This window comes from Hemibagrus wyckioides, linkage group LG09 (genome assembly GCF_019097595.1).
Source record: "Hemibagrus wyckioides isolate EC202008001 linkage group LG09, SWU_Hwy_1.0, whole genome shotgun sequence".
Lineage (NCBI taxonomy): Eukaryota > Metazoa > Chordata > Actinopteri > Siluriformes > Bagridae > Hemibagrus > Hemibagrus wyckioides.
The window spans coordinates 14169112-14188522 of record NC_080718.1 but is presented as its reverse complement, the minus strand read 5'-3'; the positions used below and the strand labels follow the sequence as shown (position 1 = coordinate 14188522).

The 19411-nt window shown below is 35.7% G+C and overlaps 1 protein-coding gene across 1 annotated transcript; it reads right to left on the bottom strand.

Moving 5' to 3' along the window:
- Positions 1-3879: 3879 nt before the first annotated feature.
- nkx2.9 (NK2 transcription factor related, locus 9 (Drosophila)) lies at positions 3880-9469 on the bottom strand. The gene is made up of 2 exons (XM_058398609.1): positions 5283-9469; positions 3880-4600 (listed from the first exon to the last, which is right to left on the bottom strand). The coding sequence occupies exons 1-2, from the start codon at positions 5434-5436 to the stop codon at positions 4095-4097; spliced, it is 660 nt and encodes a 219-aa protein (XP_058254592.1). The 5' UTR covers positions 5437-9469; the 3' UTR covers positions 3880-4094.
- Positions 9470-19411: the final 9942 nt, after the last annotated feature.

Below are 19411 nucleotides of genomic sequence, written 5' to 3'. Positions count from 1 at the left end.
TCTTTTTTAGGTTAAATAGAATCACTTTTGGCATTGCTAGTAATAGAATGCGTGATACCCCGAATTGACCGTTTTTTAAATATCGTCTAATAATAATGTTAAAAGTATATACACGACGATTCTAATAAAAAAGCGAAATATTACTTCAGCTACTGCTATTATTGCTTCTGATATTATTATTATTATTATTATTATTATTATTATTATTATTATTATTATTATTATTATTATTATTATTGTTGTTGTTGTTGTTGTTGTTGTTGTTGTTGCAGCAATTGCATTTTAGTCAAAAGAGCGCAAATTCAAAAATTATTATTATTATTATTATTATTATTATTATTATTATTATTATTATATGTATGCGTTTATTTTAAATTGTTTTATACTGGCTCAAAATCTGCATATTAACATTCAGCTTTTGTAACTGCGTCAAACCGGATTATTATTATTCAGCTGTTAAATCCTGTAATCCTGATTTTATGGCTTTTGTATAGATAATAATTACAGATTTCAGTTACACACAGATCAGTTTTATACATTGTAGTTCCTATTTCAGCAAGTGTTGTACGCAGGAGATTCTAATCGCTATATATTTCTGAATTGCTCAACAAGTCTGGCAAATGAGTGAATAAGATGAGCTAATACAGCTGTAGTCTATAAATATTTCCAGTGTAAAATATGAAAGATTCACAAAGGGGAAAAAACTGAGGTTTGGTATAAACAGAAATTAAAGGCTAGATCATCTGGTGGGCGTGTAGCAATAGTTTTAATCGTATTCAATTTCAGCCTGACAAATTTCAGCAAAGGATTTGTAGCATTTAATTCGTTTTATTTGTAGTTTCTAAAACCCAAGTATGACTTATGAGGAGCACACACACACACACACACACACAAACACATACACATACACACACATACACACACACCGTTTGACTAGAAGATAGACAGCGTCTTCTGGTGGCCGCGTCTTCAATAAAAAAAGCCTTTTTGGAATTGTACATTTTATTGTGAGAGATGTAAAAACAATTTAGATTTCCTGAATGTAGGCACCCATATTAACGCAACTCCAATTTTAATGCACTTGGTCCTCAACAATATGCCAGCAGTTAATTTACTGTATCTCATCGGTGTAGAAGCAGGTGAGCGCACCTTGCGCACCTCGTGGTTATAATTAAGTGTACTTCGCACACGCAATTATGACAATTAGAATCATAACATACTTCCTCCGAAGTCTTCGGCCTCCTTAATCCGGGTTTTCAAAAGGCTCTCTTAATTATCTAAATCAGGCCTGCTCCTCTGCGCAGGAGCACGGCTATCATGGTCAATTAGCGGTAATTAGACAGAAAGCTTTGACTTGGAAACAAAAATGCTAATATTTCAAGCGATATTTAAGTTTGTCAGAGTTTGTTACATTCTGATATCGTATATTTCGTTGTTTCTGATGTATTCATGCTACTATTTGATGTCTTACATTATGATCTCGTCCAAAAATTAAGATTGAATATTATGACTATAAGCACTACGCTTCTTCTACTCTTATTACACTTCGATTTGAAATTGAGATTAAATGATTAAAATATCTCCTTTGTCTCTACATGGACTAAGTTGATATGATAGTAGCAGCCTGCTTATTTGACTGGACACTAAAAAAAAACATTTGTGATCATTTTTGAGTGGAGTGTCCGTGAGCGCTGGAGCCTTCACAGGAAACACTATAGTGCAGGTCTGACACCTAGTGGACAATATCAGTATTTTCATTGATGACTGATTGTGTGTGTGTGTGTATATGTGTGTGTGTGTGTGTGTGTGTGTGTGAGAGAGAGAGAGAGTGAGAGAGAGAGAGAGATGCATGTCTATCAAATGTTTAAAAATATATTAACTTTATATATATATATAAGATATAATTAAAATAATGCAAGATTATGGATACTTTTTTCAGTTGACAAGCAAGTAATGAAGCTATAATGCAAATTAAAATCCTTAAAATCCCCAATGCAGTGTTTCACATTTAGTTCAATACAAATGCTTCACTTTTCTTTCTTTCTTTCTTTCTTTCTTTCTTTCTTTCTTTCTTTCTTTCTTTCTATGTTTGTTTATTACTATCAAAAGAAGAAACTTGGATTCCGACCTCAATATTGAATCCAATGGAACGGCTAATACACTGGGCTACTATATTTTGTGAATCTATCCACTACTTACACTTCACAACGAACTTTTAAACATACTAATAAGGACCTATAATACACTCTTGATAATACACAAAAGCTAAATTAGTAGCCTAAGAGATAGTAGCCCAATTTGTGACCAGATATCAAGACCGCTACTTTTTTCCAGGATCTTGTGGTGATATATGAGCCAAGTTGACACCGATGTGACGAGAATATCTGACCTTGGAGTAATATAACGACCTATGTAGATATTTTTAACCCCTTTTTAGAGTACCTTTCTGTTTTATTAAAATTACACATGGACAAATTTGCAGTATACTTGTTCAGTTAATGATTAAACCAAACTGTTTACTGATTTTGAAATACATAATCTATAAAGTGTATTATAATCAAATATTTAACAATTCCATTGTCATGGTCATTTTTTCAATAACAGCTTTATTTCTAAGCCTGATTTGATATCACTTTAACTTTAGATTCCTACTGACGTCTATATTTTTAAAGCTTTGTCTATTTATCAAGATATCAGTCTGTTGTAAATAAGGGATGTTTGTAAATATGTATAAACAATTAAGAGTAATCACTAAAACGGTAGAAATGACTAAAAGCTTGGCATTGTCACTGTTAAAACCTTAAACACTATTGTGTTGTTAAACCCCATAAATTTGTCACCAGGGACTGATTAAACATCACGAGAATTGAGGCACTGAGTATTTTGTCTAGGTCCCTTTGGATGGCACACAATGGTCCATTCAGACTTAGACATACAAAGTGTTGGAGGGGAGATGTAGACCGAGACAGCTTCAGTCACTGTCCTCCATATGGACCAGAGAGAGGGACAAAGGGCCAGGTGACACTAGTGATGCGCACTGGGAATTAGGATGAGCTCGGAGGTCGTGGACGCATGATAAATCACAGCTCATCCATGACAGTGGATAATTTTACTTTCATAAATAAACTTGTCACTGATTCGGCCATTTTTCCACTTCAACAATTTAGCTTCGATACATGTGAAACTTTACGGCTTAGTCTGATGCGCATAATATTCCATTCATTTATACTGGTATTGTAAGAAACACTCTGAACTCCGATAAAGACATCTCTGGAAGTGGTTTCAAAAGCGCCGCTGGGGCAGACCAGTGCCAAGCCAATACACATTCATGCCTAATCCTGTGTTTGCTGACTATTATTATGCTGAGTAAACGTTTGAAGTTTGTAATTTGTCTCTGCTCTCCTGGATTGTAGATAATGTCTTAACATTATAAAAGACTCAAATGTCTTGCTGAGCGCTAATATGCTCCTATAAGTAACATCTGAATGCATGTATACCAATGGCCTACCAACAATGACTCGGATTAACAAAATAAGTCCAAACGAAAAAATATATGAACAAGTGTCAATACTGCTCAAACCACATCGTTTTATAATTCCTTTCATTAATCTTTCAATTACATATTATGTTTTAAACCACCAATACTGAGTTAACATCCGCATAATGGCAGACAAAGACATTAATTCAACGAACAAACTTTATTTGATAGTTGAATAGTTTGTACAATGTTGAGACAAAAGGAACATCATCTTTCAGTAGTTTCAACTGTAAATTAATGCAATAGTTGTCTATGCAACATGTCTTTTTGTTCAGCCTATATAATATATATATATTTTAAATTCTTAACTACCATGTATACATTTGGTTTAAAACAAAAGCTAAATTAGCCCTTTTTGCTATACTGTAGTTGTGTGTCATAATCGTTTCAAAGAAGTCACAAATCATGTCAGATCAGTAAACACAACTATTTCTAAGAATAACAATAAAATAAAATATGTGCAAATTGCAATTACTCAGTTACTCAGTACACTACACGTGTAAATAAAAGCATGTATGTTCATCCATGCGTCATCCATTGTCCACTGTGGATGGTCTCACCAAATGAAATGGTGTGTGGAGGCTATTGGGTTTGTAAAGTGCTGGTACTGCGGTAGAAGCGCAAAAGTTGATGGCTGGAAGGGCTGGAACCCTCGAGAACCGCAGGACGTTGGCGAAATCACGCAACCTCTCTTTTCTGTATCGCCAATGCAGCTCTGATATGGTTTACCGTCCCGCACCAGAATTGGTACTACGACCCTGCGCAGCACTGGAGGAGGACCGAAATCCTGTACACACTCGACCCGAGCTCGCTTCATCTTATACCTATGGTTCTGAAACCAGATCTTGACCTGTGTGGGCGTGAGGCGGAGGAGATGCGCGAGCTGCTCGCGCTCCTGAGCAGACAGGTAACGCTGCTGCCGGAAACGCCTTTCCAGCTCGTAGGTCTGGGCCTTGGAGAACAACACACGCCGTTTCTTTTTCTTCTCCTGATCTACTTCCGCGGGGGGATCATTAGACCCGGTGGAGTCAGGGGACGCCTCCGGATTGCTCTCATCTGAGGCTGTAAATAAACCCACAGTGGAACTTAATTATGTGTACAAAAAAAGTTTACTTTAACAATATATATTTCTATATATAGTTGTACCACAAACAAATATACGTCATTTTCTAGGTATATTATCCATGAATAGGATAATGTAAGATCCTACAATAAACTAAACTGTAAACTTTAATTATACTTTTGAAATGATGAATTCTGACACAAAAAGTACCAAATTGCTCTCTCTCTCTCTCTCTCTCTCTCTCTCTCTCTCTCGATTTTATTATTTATTTTATGTATAATTCTATTTTATTAATATATAGTTAATATATTTTTAAATATTTGATAGACATGCATCTCTCTCTCTCTCTCTCTCTCTCACACACACACACACACATACACACACACACAAACTACATAAATAGGTAAATAATTAAATAATTGAATGTACATGAATGGACCTTGAGGACATCAACTCTGGAAGGTCATGAAATGTACAAATTCACATTTGAGGCACAAACCATGCGCCCTTTATAGATGATAATTAAAAGAGTAGATGCGTAATGTACGTGCATAATACGGCAAATAGCCTAATAAAAGCTGGATAAAAGCTAACGTGGAAAAATATGATATAATGGACCCACTCTGGTGATATGGAAAAGTGCACATTTTTACCATTATTTCTGAAAGAGGGATAACTTACACATGCAGTGGCCTCTGTCGCTGTCTGCCCAAGATGAGAAAGGAGAGCCAGAGAGCGAGTGGAGTGGCAGAAGATGCGCTGCGCTCTCGCTGTCATTTTCTGGTAAATCCAGTATACTCCTCACGGTAAAGCTGAGCCTGGCAGGAACGGCCATTATATAACAGAGCTAAATTTGTTTGTCTTAAACAGGTTTATCCAAGGACGATCCGTAGAATGGTACTTCATCCGAGTCCTAGTGATGATGTGTACACTGGCCTGGCGCTGTTTATATAAACAGCACTTAGTGCAGCTAAACAGTAGCCGCCTCCCTATTCGGCCACAAAGCACCTGAATGACTCGAGTGCTTAAGTCCCAGCGACGGTAGGTGTGAACCAAGCTAAGAATAGGCCGCTACTTTCACAATGACTGAAGGAAACCCTCTTCATCATTACCGATTCGCCCAAGTCGTGAAAAGTAGAACACAGATAATGGTAATTGTTGAGGCTGAATCACGTCTTGGGTGGCAAGTGACAACAAGAGAGCATCCCCTCCCTCTCCCGCCCAAATAACATATCAGATATTTGCATACAAAGTGATCCACTAGCGTCCTGTATTGTTTTCTGCCTTTATTCGTTTTGTCAGTATTTTGAATGTTACATAAACAACATATAGATGTAAACGTCAGCTTGCATTTAAATAATTTTCGGATTTTAATGTCAGATTGTACATTTTTTAATAAAAGAAATGTAAGCAGGGGTTTAATTAAGAGAAGATGGGCATAAAGCATAAGAAGTGTAAAACCGCATTGAGCACTTACTACGAGAATTGACTCTGAGTTGTCTGGGATGTAAAGGGATGTTCATATTCCACCTGTTACAGAGAGTATTGATTTTTTTTAAATGTTCCATGGTCTGTAAAGTATTTTTTTTTTAATGTTATGACAGTTTATCTAACGGCTTATTACATTTAATACTGTATAAGGGATTTTAAATCCTAAATCCAGAGAAAGCTTTTCAGCTACTAGGAAAGGTTAGCAAGTTTTCGTTTCATTAAATATTACATTCATTTGTGGGGTGGGTTATAGATCAAAAAGATACTAAACATAGGCCGATGCCGAGTCGAGTCCCTTCCTTCAGCAGTGAAGTGCATGAGGCAGTCAGTGGACTGTTTTCCAAGCGATATTTAGGCGATGGGCTGCGTCCTAATCCGCTTATTGTACTAAAGTATATGCCAAAATATGACGCCACCAGAGGAGTACAAGCTTGTTTGAAACAGCTGTTTTAAAAGTTGTCTGCTTATTTCCAATCAATAAAACATGGCATATAACAAAGTTCATTGTTTATCATGTATGATCAATGCCAAGTCCCACCAAAAGCCAATACAGTCCCAACAGGCTTATTATATTTTATGTCTCATACCCTGTGTTTTGTGACCCTCATGTGATTTATATTTTAACTTGGTTTCAGCATTGCTAATTTTGTATTGTTTAAACATTTTAAACATTTATGTTTTTATTTTGTTTTAATTTATGGAATTTTGTTTTTTTATGGGCGGAATTAGATAAAAGAAAAAAAAGAAAGCGAAGTTTATCTTTATATATATATTCAACTTGTACAGCCGTCGTGCTGTCTCTGTATAAAATTCAAGTTATGGCTGAGTTTTACACACACACACACACACACATAACTTGAATTTTATACAGAGACAGCGCGACGGCTGTACAAGTTGAAGTGTTACCATAAGCAGTATACTAAACAATTAAGAAAAGTATACTGAAATTAAAATAGCATAACACGATACTATTTAGCTCGTCGTTTTGGACATAGTTTCATAGCGCACCTGGCCGACAGCCTATGTACACTTTCCTCCCAGTACGAGCGCGTATATCCCTCCTCTTCTGGTCGTCCTGGGTGGTCGGACGGAGGGAAAAAAGGGAACACAAATACATGCCAACCAGCGACTAGGAACAAAAGAGGGAAATGTAGCCCCGCGTCCGAGACCCGTTGGAAGCATTTGTTCCAGTCAAGATTTTGCATTTGTTCAGTGCTCGAATAATGCTTGATTGACGCCCCTGCACAATGTCCTTTAGCTCTCTGGAATAAATCCGGGGTTGTTCCGTGTTGTCATGGTTTTGAATAGGATCTAGGCCGCTATCTTCGCTATCTACTGCTCTGCATCTCCACCGGCTTCCAAGTCTACATGAAATTACTAATTATGCGTGTAAAAGCTAATTCAACAGGAGAGTGTTGTGTTGTTATAGCACTTACACTTAATGAGAAACAAATGAATATCGTGGCTCCGTGATTCATCTCGTGGTCTTTAAAATGGTCTTTAACATTGTAGATCAGGGGTCGTGAAATAAATAAAGAACTAAGTGTGAATAAAAAAATGATGTTCTTCAGTCAATAAATATTTTGATCGCGAACATGGCCTACATGTTTTTTTGTTTGTTTTTTTAAGGATTAGCGTATATCTATTCATACTGTTTGCCTGCACTTCTGAGCATGCTGATTAATGGATTACAGTGGACTTATGCAACGCGTGTCAGAAAGTTTGCCAAGCTCTTTGCACAAGTGCAAACTCTCAAGCTGCAAAAGTAAAGCTTTTGTGCACGTAAAAGTTTGTTTCTAACGCCCCCCTTTTATGCTCTTAATCTATTACACACCTACAGATGAGTGAGGACTTTGCAGAGTGGACACTCTTCCCAATCCCCAAGTGCTCTTCAGAGCCAAATATTTGCCCTAGCAGGCTCTTCTGATTTAAACAAGACCAGAAGCTACAAGAAAAGACATCATCGAAAAGAAAACACTTTAGGCCTACACGGCCACCGAAAGCAGTGGCGGTTTCTGTAATATAACACGCACACACAAAAACATAAAGTCAAATATATATCTTAACAAATTACGCAAAACATTGAACTCTATAAGACTAATACAGTTTCCGTCTGAGAACAGTAGATGCGCATCGAAAATTTTTTAAAAATATTTATATTTACCAGTAGCATTTAAATTCAAGTTTTAAAGAATATTGACGTTTCTTTCGTGTTTGATTAATTTATGGGCTTTTACGATAATGTAAGTTGTTTCCCCTGAATCAGAAGACTCTGCTAAATCTAGAAAAATGCAATTAATGTAATGAGTCGTTTAATCATAAAAGTTTTCTTAAAATATGACGTTTTCACTTTGAATGGGGATTGTAAACGAAAAATAATTTAACAAATATGCAGAATACACGTCCACACAATATTTAATATCCCTGCATATCTTGAGCTTGGCCTTCATTCAAAACATGTTTCTGTCATGGAAAGATCTGTTTGCCTTGTATGTCTTAGTGTTACACAGATCTTCCCTCGCAGCTCTCATCTTAAATCTCTTTAAATGACCCTAACTTCATGCTTGTGTATTTCCAAAGCAGAGAGATTAGATTAATTTTCAATGTTCTGTCATACACCTCCTCACTAAGTGTTTCATTAGAACTGTAGAATTCAGAGAAAGGTTGCCGAGCTCTGGCTCAATCCAGGGTCACAGTACCGTCCTCAGTCAATTACAGACTCAGCCAATCAATGTAGCGTTACATTTAAATTCTCACGTTTATGACCACAAACCAGGGAACATGACCCATAACGTTTAATAGGTATTGATGTAATTATTATTGCTTTGGTGATACTGGCCTTTGTAATTCTTGCAACAAAAAAGACTAGTGACGTGATTATGTCTCTAAGCACTGCAGACTAAGCCAATTTATCAAAACATACACGTTTAATACATTTACTTGATTGCAGCAACAATTCAAAAAACCCACAATTGGAAATAACACACAGGCCAGGTCACATCACCTCTGATTAATGAAGCTGCCAAGCGAATATTGCCTTCTTCCATTGGGAAAATCCCTCCTGGTGGCACATCTCGATGAAAATAAACTACCATGTTTTTTTGTTTTTTTTGGGTCTGTCTCAACTTGATAATACAGAGCGAGCCAACACAGTATTGGCACAAAATAATAAACCTGAACATTTTATTAAATTTTTACTTGCTTAAAATAAGCATTACTACATGGATTATCCCAGTAACACAAGTGATCTTTTTGTAACTTAATGGCACGCTGACCCATTCATGTGGATCTAGTGTACAGTTCTAACGCAAAAGGGCACAGTGAGGTCTCTTTAACAACAACAACAACAACAACAACAATAATAATAATAATAAGTAAAAGAAGTAGAAGGAGAAGAAGAAGAAGAAACAACAACAACAACAACAACAACAACAATAATAATAATAATAATAATAATAATAATAATAATAATAATAATAATAAATCAATAAAATAAATCCATATATATATCAAGACCAGCGCTGATGCTTTGTAAGAAATAGTTCAAAACAGATATATCAGTGTTTAGTAAAGCCAGATGTCATATTTTTTGTTAGTGGAAAGATGGTTGGTCATAGAGTCATATAAGTCTGTAAATATTAAATATAGAATAACCACGTACTTATTCTTAAATCTCTGTCAGATTGCAATTGGCTAAAAAAGTCAAACGACATCTGCACACTTACTGCCTATCATTTTAATGTCAGTTGTATATATGACTTTGGAGGTGTATGTCGAAATAAGTTATGTTTACAAGGCTTAAATCTTATTTTTGTTAACTATTCCAACTTTCGTTTGTAAGCTTATGCAGCTGTGGTCATGACCCAGCGTTACTGTATAAATGAATGTACTAGTTGTGTTATTGTGAGGGGTTTTGTACCGAAATTAGCGACCTCTGCCTTTTTGAGGTAGAACTGCACACAAGGCAAAAAAATTTTAAAGTGCTTAATGAAAAACGAATGGCTTAGGCTACCCGTTCATTTGCTTATGACTTACTATGTTCGTTTCGGGAAAAGCTCATGAATTACAGATGAAGACAAAGGAATACTTAATGTTATGAATCTGTCTGGAAACACAAACGCACTTTGGATGAATGTGTAGATAGTTTAAAAGTAACGTTGATATAAAAGTACTGTTTGAAAAAAACTTTAATTTTAATTTAACAAATACATTTGCCAGCAAAGGTAAAGAAAATGCACTTATGCATAAGGACCAAGCAAAGCATTACACACGAACTACCCACATACTCATGCTCACTCTCACGCGCGCTAGTCTGGTGTTTCCCGTCTCCCGCCAAGTCAGGAAATACTCTTCTATCAACATCTCCTCTTTCTCCTGTTCTTCAACCTGAGGGAGGGAGGGGTGTGTCAGAATTTCTTTCGATGATTTCTAAATATAATTTTCCATCTGCATATTGTGGCTTTAAGGTAACAGTTTTAAGGTAACAGTTTTAAGGTAACAAGAATTTCATTCAAATTACAACCATAAATCTTCATTCTTTTTACTTAAGGCAATTTAATTAAGTAACCCTTTATTAACAAGAAGAAGATTCAGGTTTCATGTTTTGACTCTGATTCGAGACCGGTATTGCACTGCATGTGAATTAGCCACAAGCAGGGTTTATTAGCAAAGTGTGACCGAATAGAGGCAATTATTTTCAAACCGAAACTTGAGGCCTCTAGGCTTTCCAGGTAAAACTGCAGTCAAAAACCCATTAAGCACTTTCCCAGGCACCAGGGACATGAATGTCTCATGGACATTCATTGCCGTCCATTACCGGGCCAGTCTGAATTCACTTAAATTGGCCTATAAAGACGTTGTTATTGCTTTTGTTCAGTTATAGTCCGAATATATCTTTACATAATTAAGAGATCATGCCAATCCTTACGGTGTTTTAGTACTCTATCCTATATCTTCAGCCCGTCAGCTACACGTCGGTCAAAGCCATTGAGCTTATTTATATTTACAGACCTGTCAGTTCTTGTGCTTCCTAAAGCAACAATTCTTCTAGGTGATAGATAGATAGATAGACTTTATTGATCCCATGAGGAAAATTCTTGTGTTATATATATATATATATATATATATATATATATATATATATATATATATATATATATATATGTGTGTGTGTGTGTGTGTGTGTGTGTGTGTGTGTGTGTGTGTATACAAAAATAACTAATACCAAAAATAACTAATAAGACTAGGAGGAAGAAAACCTTAAATATAGAACACAAGTTAAATTAAACGTAGCAATGCAGATATGAAACACAGTTGTGGATTTAACCATATTTAGGTCAATATTTACAGTACAGTACAGTACACATGTGCGAACTGGCAGTAGATAATGTGTCTAATTAAAAAATGGTACGTCTAATTAAAAAATGGTACGAAATAAAACTTTGATAAAAGCTAATTTATATTTACATTTTCAAAAGTCAACATGTCTGTCTGTAAAAGAGAATTCAGAAACAGAATTAAAATGAAGTTTTTATATAGACTTTAACGTCATAATTGCGTTTGACGCATCAAGCGTGTGATGAACACCTGCATAATATACTGAGGTTAATTCAATCATACCGCACTAGGTATATTCATGTTCGTTAAGTTTTGTGCAACGTCATCAATAAGTAAACTGAACAAGTAAGAAAGGACTATTCATGTGGTAATTTCGCATGCTGTACTTCGATTGTTTATGTAACGTGAACAAGAAGTCTCTGACAGCACTGAAATAATTAATACGTCCTAAACGCTGGCGGGGTTCCTGGTAGAAGCAAGGAATCACTGAACCACCAATAGACCCGAACTGCCCTTGGAGAGATTCTGGAGTCATTCTGTCCTATTTTGCGACTGAATGTGGCCTGCACGCCAATGTTCCCCCCGGAGATGGCGTCAAGTGGCTGGCAATTCCGAAAATTTTTGGTCCATATAGTCAAATGCTATTGGTAAATAAATCATGAACCCGCTAGTCTTGCAACTCCATGGAAGTCATCGTTCACTTTATGGACAAATGTCAGAATGGACAAATGTAGCGGTGTTATAAAAGAGACATGGAATGAAAAGCCCCAAGAGGATGCTGCAAAATGCAGAATAATAACAGAATTTTTTAAAAGTAACTTCAAGATGTCACTCTGATCAATATCTAGCAAGCAAAACCCCATACTGGATGTACAGCAGAACATATTTTGTGGTACAGTTCCTTTTCAGAAAATTAAAAAAAAATAATTCAACCCACGGTTGTCGAATTATTAAGAACTCCATTCTAACACTTGGTAAGTTTTAAGATGCTTCTCTGCTCACAACCTTTGAGCTCACAATTTGTTACTGCAGCATTCCTGTCAGCTAGGAAAAGCCCTTTCTCTCTTCATCAGCAAGCTTTTTCCACTCACAGAACTGCCTCTCACTGGCACTGTGCTTTCCCCCATACCATACTGGTATCCCAGGAGATTAGCTGTTTCTGAAATACTCTGACTCAAACAACCATGCCATGGTCGAATTTACATACACCCCACCTTTCCCCACACAATTCTGACGTTTGATGTAAATCTCATGACCTGTGCTTTCAAGATTTTATACAGAGTTGCTGCCTCGTGATTGGCTGATTAAATATTTGCAATAATGAACAGGTGTACAAGGTTTCTTACATCGCAGTAGGTGGCCAGTGGTCTCAAAGTAATTTGGTTTTGGGAACTTTTGTCCCAGTCCTGCAGTAGTATTGTTTTAGGGGGCGCTCCTGTCCTGACTGCATTTAAATCGACAGCCAGTCCTTGCAATATAGCACCTCTCCTCTAGATGGCGCCGTAGGTTCTCGAAACAAGTCCAATATTATGTAAAATCAAGGTTACGTTAATTCTCATTTTTGTTTTTTAGAGAAGAAAGAACTCAAATGCGTTCAACAATTCGTAATGAGTCCTGATACAGCACCACCTCCTACTGGATACTGTGGGATGCAGCTGTTTCGAAATAACCTACAAATAAGACTTTTGTGTAATTTTTTTCCATTCATCCATTCCACTTCCAGCATTCCATCTGTCCTTTCCCTCCACATCCTTTCATTCAATCATTAATTTATTTTTTTCCCGTAACCACTGTATCCTGTCACAGTGCATCCAGAGCTTATCCAGGGAACTCCAGGAGTGAGATGGGATTATACCATGGATGGGACATCGGTCCATTTTAGGACTCCATCCATACACATTCACACATTCATTTGTCCCCAGTGGCTTATAACAACCAATTCACTAGGATGTTTGGTGAATCCGTAGTTTGTAATCGACAATTAAATGGCCTAAAAACATTCCAGATCTATGTATTGATATGAGTCAATCATTTGTCAATCAAAGCAAGATTTAAATTTTACACATGACTTGATCTTAAACATCATCCTGCCCTTTGCCAAAAATAGTTTTTGGATAAATTCACCTGAATGAGACACCCTATAGCTTGCTCATTAGTGATAAAATGGGGATGAAATAGGGATAAAATAGTTTCTTAACTTTAAATTTTATATTTTTTTCTCTGTTTCTATATTTCTGTAAAGCTGCTTTGAGACAATGTCCAAGTTAAAAGCGCTGTACAAATAAATTTAATTGAAAATTGAATAGCTGATGCTTTGACATGCTCATCTACAATATCTGACCCTGTGAATCAAACAGATCAACGCATATGATTCTGTTTACTGCTTACTATTCTGCGGGCACGTTGCCTTTTCTGTAACGTTTCTGTTTTAATGCACGTATTCTATTTTATGTTCTCAAAATGTTTCACATCTTAAAATATTTTACATTTTAACATTTTATATTAATATATAAATATATGTTACAATTTCATACAACCATGCAGAGGTATCGGTAGATGGCGCTAGATCTCCATTAAATACACAAGTATATTGGATTAGCCTACTTTAATCTCGATTTCCCCCCCTCTTTTCCCGTATTTCAGATCGTGACAACGATCTTTACAAGGTTTTTGTTTAACACTGTAAAATGTCTCTCTCAACAAACCAATTCCATCTGTTCAATTATTATTATTATTACTATTATTATTATTATTATTATTATTATTATTATTATTATTATAAAAATGATGGAAAGGCCCCTGTTTTTAGACACATTTTCCCTACAATTCTGTTTTTCTTAATTTAAATACGATTGCTTTTTGTAAATACATCCAACGACACAATAGAAAAAATGGCCATGACGAGTCGCAATCAAATCATCGTATTATCCAACTAAAAGCAACTATATTGTGCCTTTCTGATTGGAAATTGCAGGTATATTGTAGTGGAATTTAATCTTTAAGACTAATGAAGTCCATGTGCTGGGACTAAGAGCTGTCAGTGTGATCGATGCTTAAAAGAGTCGTAAATATTGTTGCTTTTGTGTGTCAGAAGCGAAATGGCGAGCTGGCCCCGCAAACAGCCGTACACACGTCGTTAACCTGCTGTCCTCCTCATTACGGCTGGATTTAAGTTACAGGAGCCGTCAACCTTTGAGAGGTGTTAACCTGCAAAGCCGTTTAATGGTGTCAATCCTGTTTAGAAGATAAAGGTTACAATCAGCAGTCATCCACTGATCCTTTAAAAATGTTACAGTAAGACCCAGTAAGAGAATAGTTCAGAATGGTTGTCTTAAATTTTAGACTATTTCATATATATATATATATATATATATATATATATATATATATATATATATATATATATATATATATATGATGCTGGACCTAATATGGTTTTCAGTCTTTTATTGTTAAGAAGTAAATGTTATAATGTTTTATGTAACCTACATGATAGAAATCACTTAATATAGTCATCCAGGTTGTATAGTCTCAATTGTTCTTGTTAAATTGTTGTTGTTGTTGAATTGCTCTAAACAATTTATTGCACAATTAATTTTTAACCTTTCTAACACTCTTTTCTGATACACTTTCTGGTGCTTCTTCTCCAGTCTCGTGTACAGTTATACAAAAAATCTCTAAATCGACGAACCTCTAATTTACTAAATTGTAGTAAAGTCGATATCGATTTTTTTCACTAAATTTATACCATATGAGTAGATTCGCTTACTTTCGCAATGAGTACCCAAACGTTTGGTTAGCTCATTAGAATATGTTTTTAACAGAGAAAAGGCCGTCGGTGTGATGTAGGTTATTTACATGAAAAAGCCTGTAGTAAAATTCAGAGGCAAGCTTGTTATTGCAGGGCTTACATTGACTCTCTGAGGACAGGTTTGTCACAGGTTTTCTCTTTTTTTTTTCTTTTTTTTTTTTTTGCGTGGGGGAGATTATCGTTGTTAGCTCACTAGCTTTTGTAAAATATATCCTTTTTTTTTTTTAAATTCCGATCTCACATGAAATGAAATCTTGGGAAATCGTTAACGACCACGTACCCAAAATAAGACAGAGAACATGGCCAGCTACTACGAGCAGTTAGAATGGTGATGTTAATAAAAACTTGGCAAAATCTGTTACAGTACGTGTTTGCGTTAGACTGCCAATCTTAAGCCACTTCATAGACTAAGATTTGCAATCACGTGTAATAACGACATTATCAATATAAAATGATTAGATTTTACAATAAACTATGTTATATAACACATTTGACTTTATTAGCTAATGTGATTTTCTATTATATATTGTTTAAATTAGTAAATTTATCGTTTGAATATGTATCGTTTGCATATTGTAAAATAAATGTTTGATTTATCAAAACGAATAATCATAACAATCGTAGCTAATTAATTTTATATGATAGTTCATTGGTTGTCATGTGGGCTATAAAATCAAAGACGCATGCAAATAATTTTAATGATTTAAAAATATTTTCTCACCGCTGGATATTTAACACCATTTCAGTTTAATTAGTAACACCTTCATAAATAATCAGTAGTACAGGATTATTATTATATACATTGTATGTAATATATGGGTAATTATTAATTATGTATATAAATATATATATTTCAGTTAAACGAAAAAAGTGTTTATGTAAGTAGTTGTTAAATACTATAAATGAAATAGATTGATATAGAATACACTGATAAATCGTAAAGAAATTATTTGTAAACAAAGGCTGCACTGAGCCTTTAAATAGCTTTAAATAGGTTTTGAAATCGCTTCAAAGATTGCTTTTACAGGTTTGATGAATCTGTATTGATCATATATGTCAGTGACATGAAATAAAACAAACAAACAGACAAAAATCAATTAAACCAAAAAGGGACATCGAAATAACTTTTCTTATATGCAGTACAATAGAAAAAAATATGTTGTATGTTGTTACATTTTTTAGGTGTAAAAACGTCCTGAAATAAACATGACTAAAAGAACCTCATATTGAAGACAGGATTGTGGACAGCCAGGGTGCTCTAAGAAAAACAGGTTGAAGTCCTTGACATTGGCTGCTCGCGCGAAAATTTTTCAATATGTGCTCCACGACGCAAAGGTAAAATACGACTCGCTTATAAAACAGAGGTGCTTAGAAAAGAAAAGAAAATTCCCAGTAGGCCTTGCGTGTTATTGCGTCCCGTAAGACAAACCCTACTGTTTGATAGGAATATAGCCTATGGTGTAATTGGTTACAGGCAATGCCAGAATGGCATACGTGCTTGATGTCAACTGATCGCCCACTGATCTATCTATCTATCTATCTATCTATCTATCTATCTATCTATCTATCTATCTATCTATCTATCTATCTATCTATCCTCCACCACACAATTTGTACTTCTCACACCGTTCTCTTTTACACTATGTCCAACTGTAACTTCTGTTTCATTGGTATTATAGGAAGCACGTAATGACCCAGTTTAGATTCAGCCAAGCCTAAAATCCGGTCTGCACCAGAATAAAAATAAAATACTAACCTTCCGCCACAGCGAGCCTTGTTTTGAAAGGAAAGGTCAAGCAATTTCTCACGGAATTTTCCCCGCATGAACAAAATAATAAAAGTTATGAAGCTTGTTCTTTCAAGCCCGACTGGAGAAAAACGAAAAGCGTTAATTAAGATGTTAATTGAAGACTGAACATGTTGCTACGACAGAACAACATTTAGGCATGTGCATATATTACACGGTATAGCTATCTTACAGCCAATTAAGTGAAATTTGTCTTAGATACCTTCATGCCCCACTGCATTATACCGGCAATCTGTGGTAAATCTACTAACAGAGAAACTTGTAAATAAACTTTTTTATGTGTCCAATCAAATGCTTTGTAGATAGATAAGGGACAATACACAATTCAGGGTCTATTTATGAAGTGATTTTGTGCATAAGAACCATGACAAAACATTAGTTAATGTGGTATTGACTTTTGAATGTCTGCTTACAAACTTTACAGCCTCTGCAATGATTGATGACTGAAGCATCTTTTGCCAGCACGAATTCTATTGTATCTGTATTTGTACTCGCTTCCCGAATAAACGTAAAAGGCTTAAATTCCAGCTTCATGAAATTCCAGCTGCTGTCGCATATTCTCTAAATGAATGGCATCACCACGTGCACGAGACATCACAGACAACTGAGAAGACAATTTCCAAATTTTGCGATTTGTTAGATCCCCCCCCCCCCCCCACACACACACTAATTCTCCGAGGCTTGCTCAAAGTGACGTAACCACCTTAATACACAAAGCCATTACCATCAGAGCATGGGATGAATTCAAGATGAATGATCGAGGAGGGAACAGTCATCAAAGCGCACATAGGGCATCAACATAAACTCACAGTTCCCTTCGGAGCGGTATTAGCGAGGGATCTATATTTGACTCATGAACTTATGACGGACTTCAGCGATCTTTTTTCCTGTTTAATCAACAGACTTCGGCAGGGTTTCGTTTAACGATTATTGCAGTGTTTACATTCACGCTAAATTTTACTTTAAAGGGCATTCTGATATGCTAAATCAATCAATGCTAAAACAAAGTATTTGTGCATTTAAGAATTTCAAAATTTTATGGCCACAGAGTCTATGAAGGTCTATGGACGACGACGACGACGACCACATCAACAACAACAACAACAACAACAACAATAATAATAATAATAATAATTTATTAGCAACAACAACAACAACAATATTCTAGTTTAGGCTACTGCTTCCTCTCTAACGCAGAGGGAAACGACCTTTAGCGCGATGTTACGTGGTAATGGATTTTCTCTTATTTGTCGAGTCGCTAGCGTAAAATAAACGCTGTCAGTGTGACTTCTGTGGTGTTCACTAGACAGGAGAGAAAATAGTTTTAATACAATTAGCGGTTCATGGAGCTATATCATGCTGTTGAACTAGTAAATCCTTTTCGCTGTTTATGACGAATATTCTCTGAAAAACGACTAGACAATTATCACAATTTTATAATAAAACAAAATCAACAATTATTCCAATTCCCAAAACTTAATTCAGTTTGGCAAATCATCTGCAATAGTGAAATCTCAAACTTTCAAACTTTCAAACAGGTCTGATTCAGCATTGCCGTGGTATAGTAGATACGGTATTAAATTAATAAGAAAACATAGAAAACAAGAAAACAGAAAACAAAAAACAGCAATAAGAGTATTAGTAGCTAAATTGCTATTTCTAAGCTCAAGTTTATTACGGTTGGCCTAATGTCTGTTATACATTGTTGAAAGATGAATAATCATATCACTCCAACATTAGCAACCTGGCAATTTGGCCTTCGAAATACGTGCACTACTATAGTTGTAAATGTGTAAAGTGGGCTGCCGCGCTGTATAAACTCGCTTCCACGCCGCATCACCTCACCTCACTTTCCTGTTCACATCAATACACACGTGTAACGTTATCTGACCACCGAATACGCTACATTTATAACACACCTCATTCCATACATGTAAAGTTACTCTTAAAATATCTTGTATAATCTGGTGACATGATATGCCTAATTTTTTTCCCCACTTATGTCCCATATTCTGGTAATACAGACACAGTAAGGAAGAATTGGTGCAGGTCTAAACACACTGGTGTTACAGTGGTGATGAACACACATGCAGTGGCTTTAAACTGTAGACCTTTACCTTACAGCCCTGAGCGACCGAGCATGCAAGTTGCCTGTGAATGAACGTTAGCATGACTGATGATGTATTGATGATGGGTGCGCTGAATATGCGCTGAATTTGTTTGCTGATATGCCCCTGAATTATCTGTAAGGAGATTAATTACACTTACAGACATTACCCGTTATTTATATGATCTAAACAATGTGATACATTGTTTTGATAATTCCTATATCTCCCATTTACGCATCATTTATATGTGTAAACG

What these genes read in the sequence shown, in the direction of transcription:
- nkx2.9 (XM_058398609.1), bottom strand. Translation starts at nt 5,436, where the DNA reads ATGGCCGTTCCTGCCAGGCTCAGCTTTACCGTGAGGAGTATACTGGAT. An exon ending in CGACAGAGGCCACTGCATGT is followed by an intron (nt 4,601 to 5,282) that starts GTAAGTTATCCC and finishes GTTTATTTACAG; the next exon opens with CCTCAGATGAGAGCAATCCG.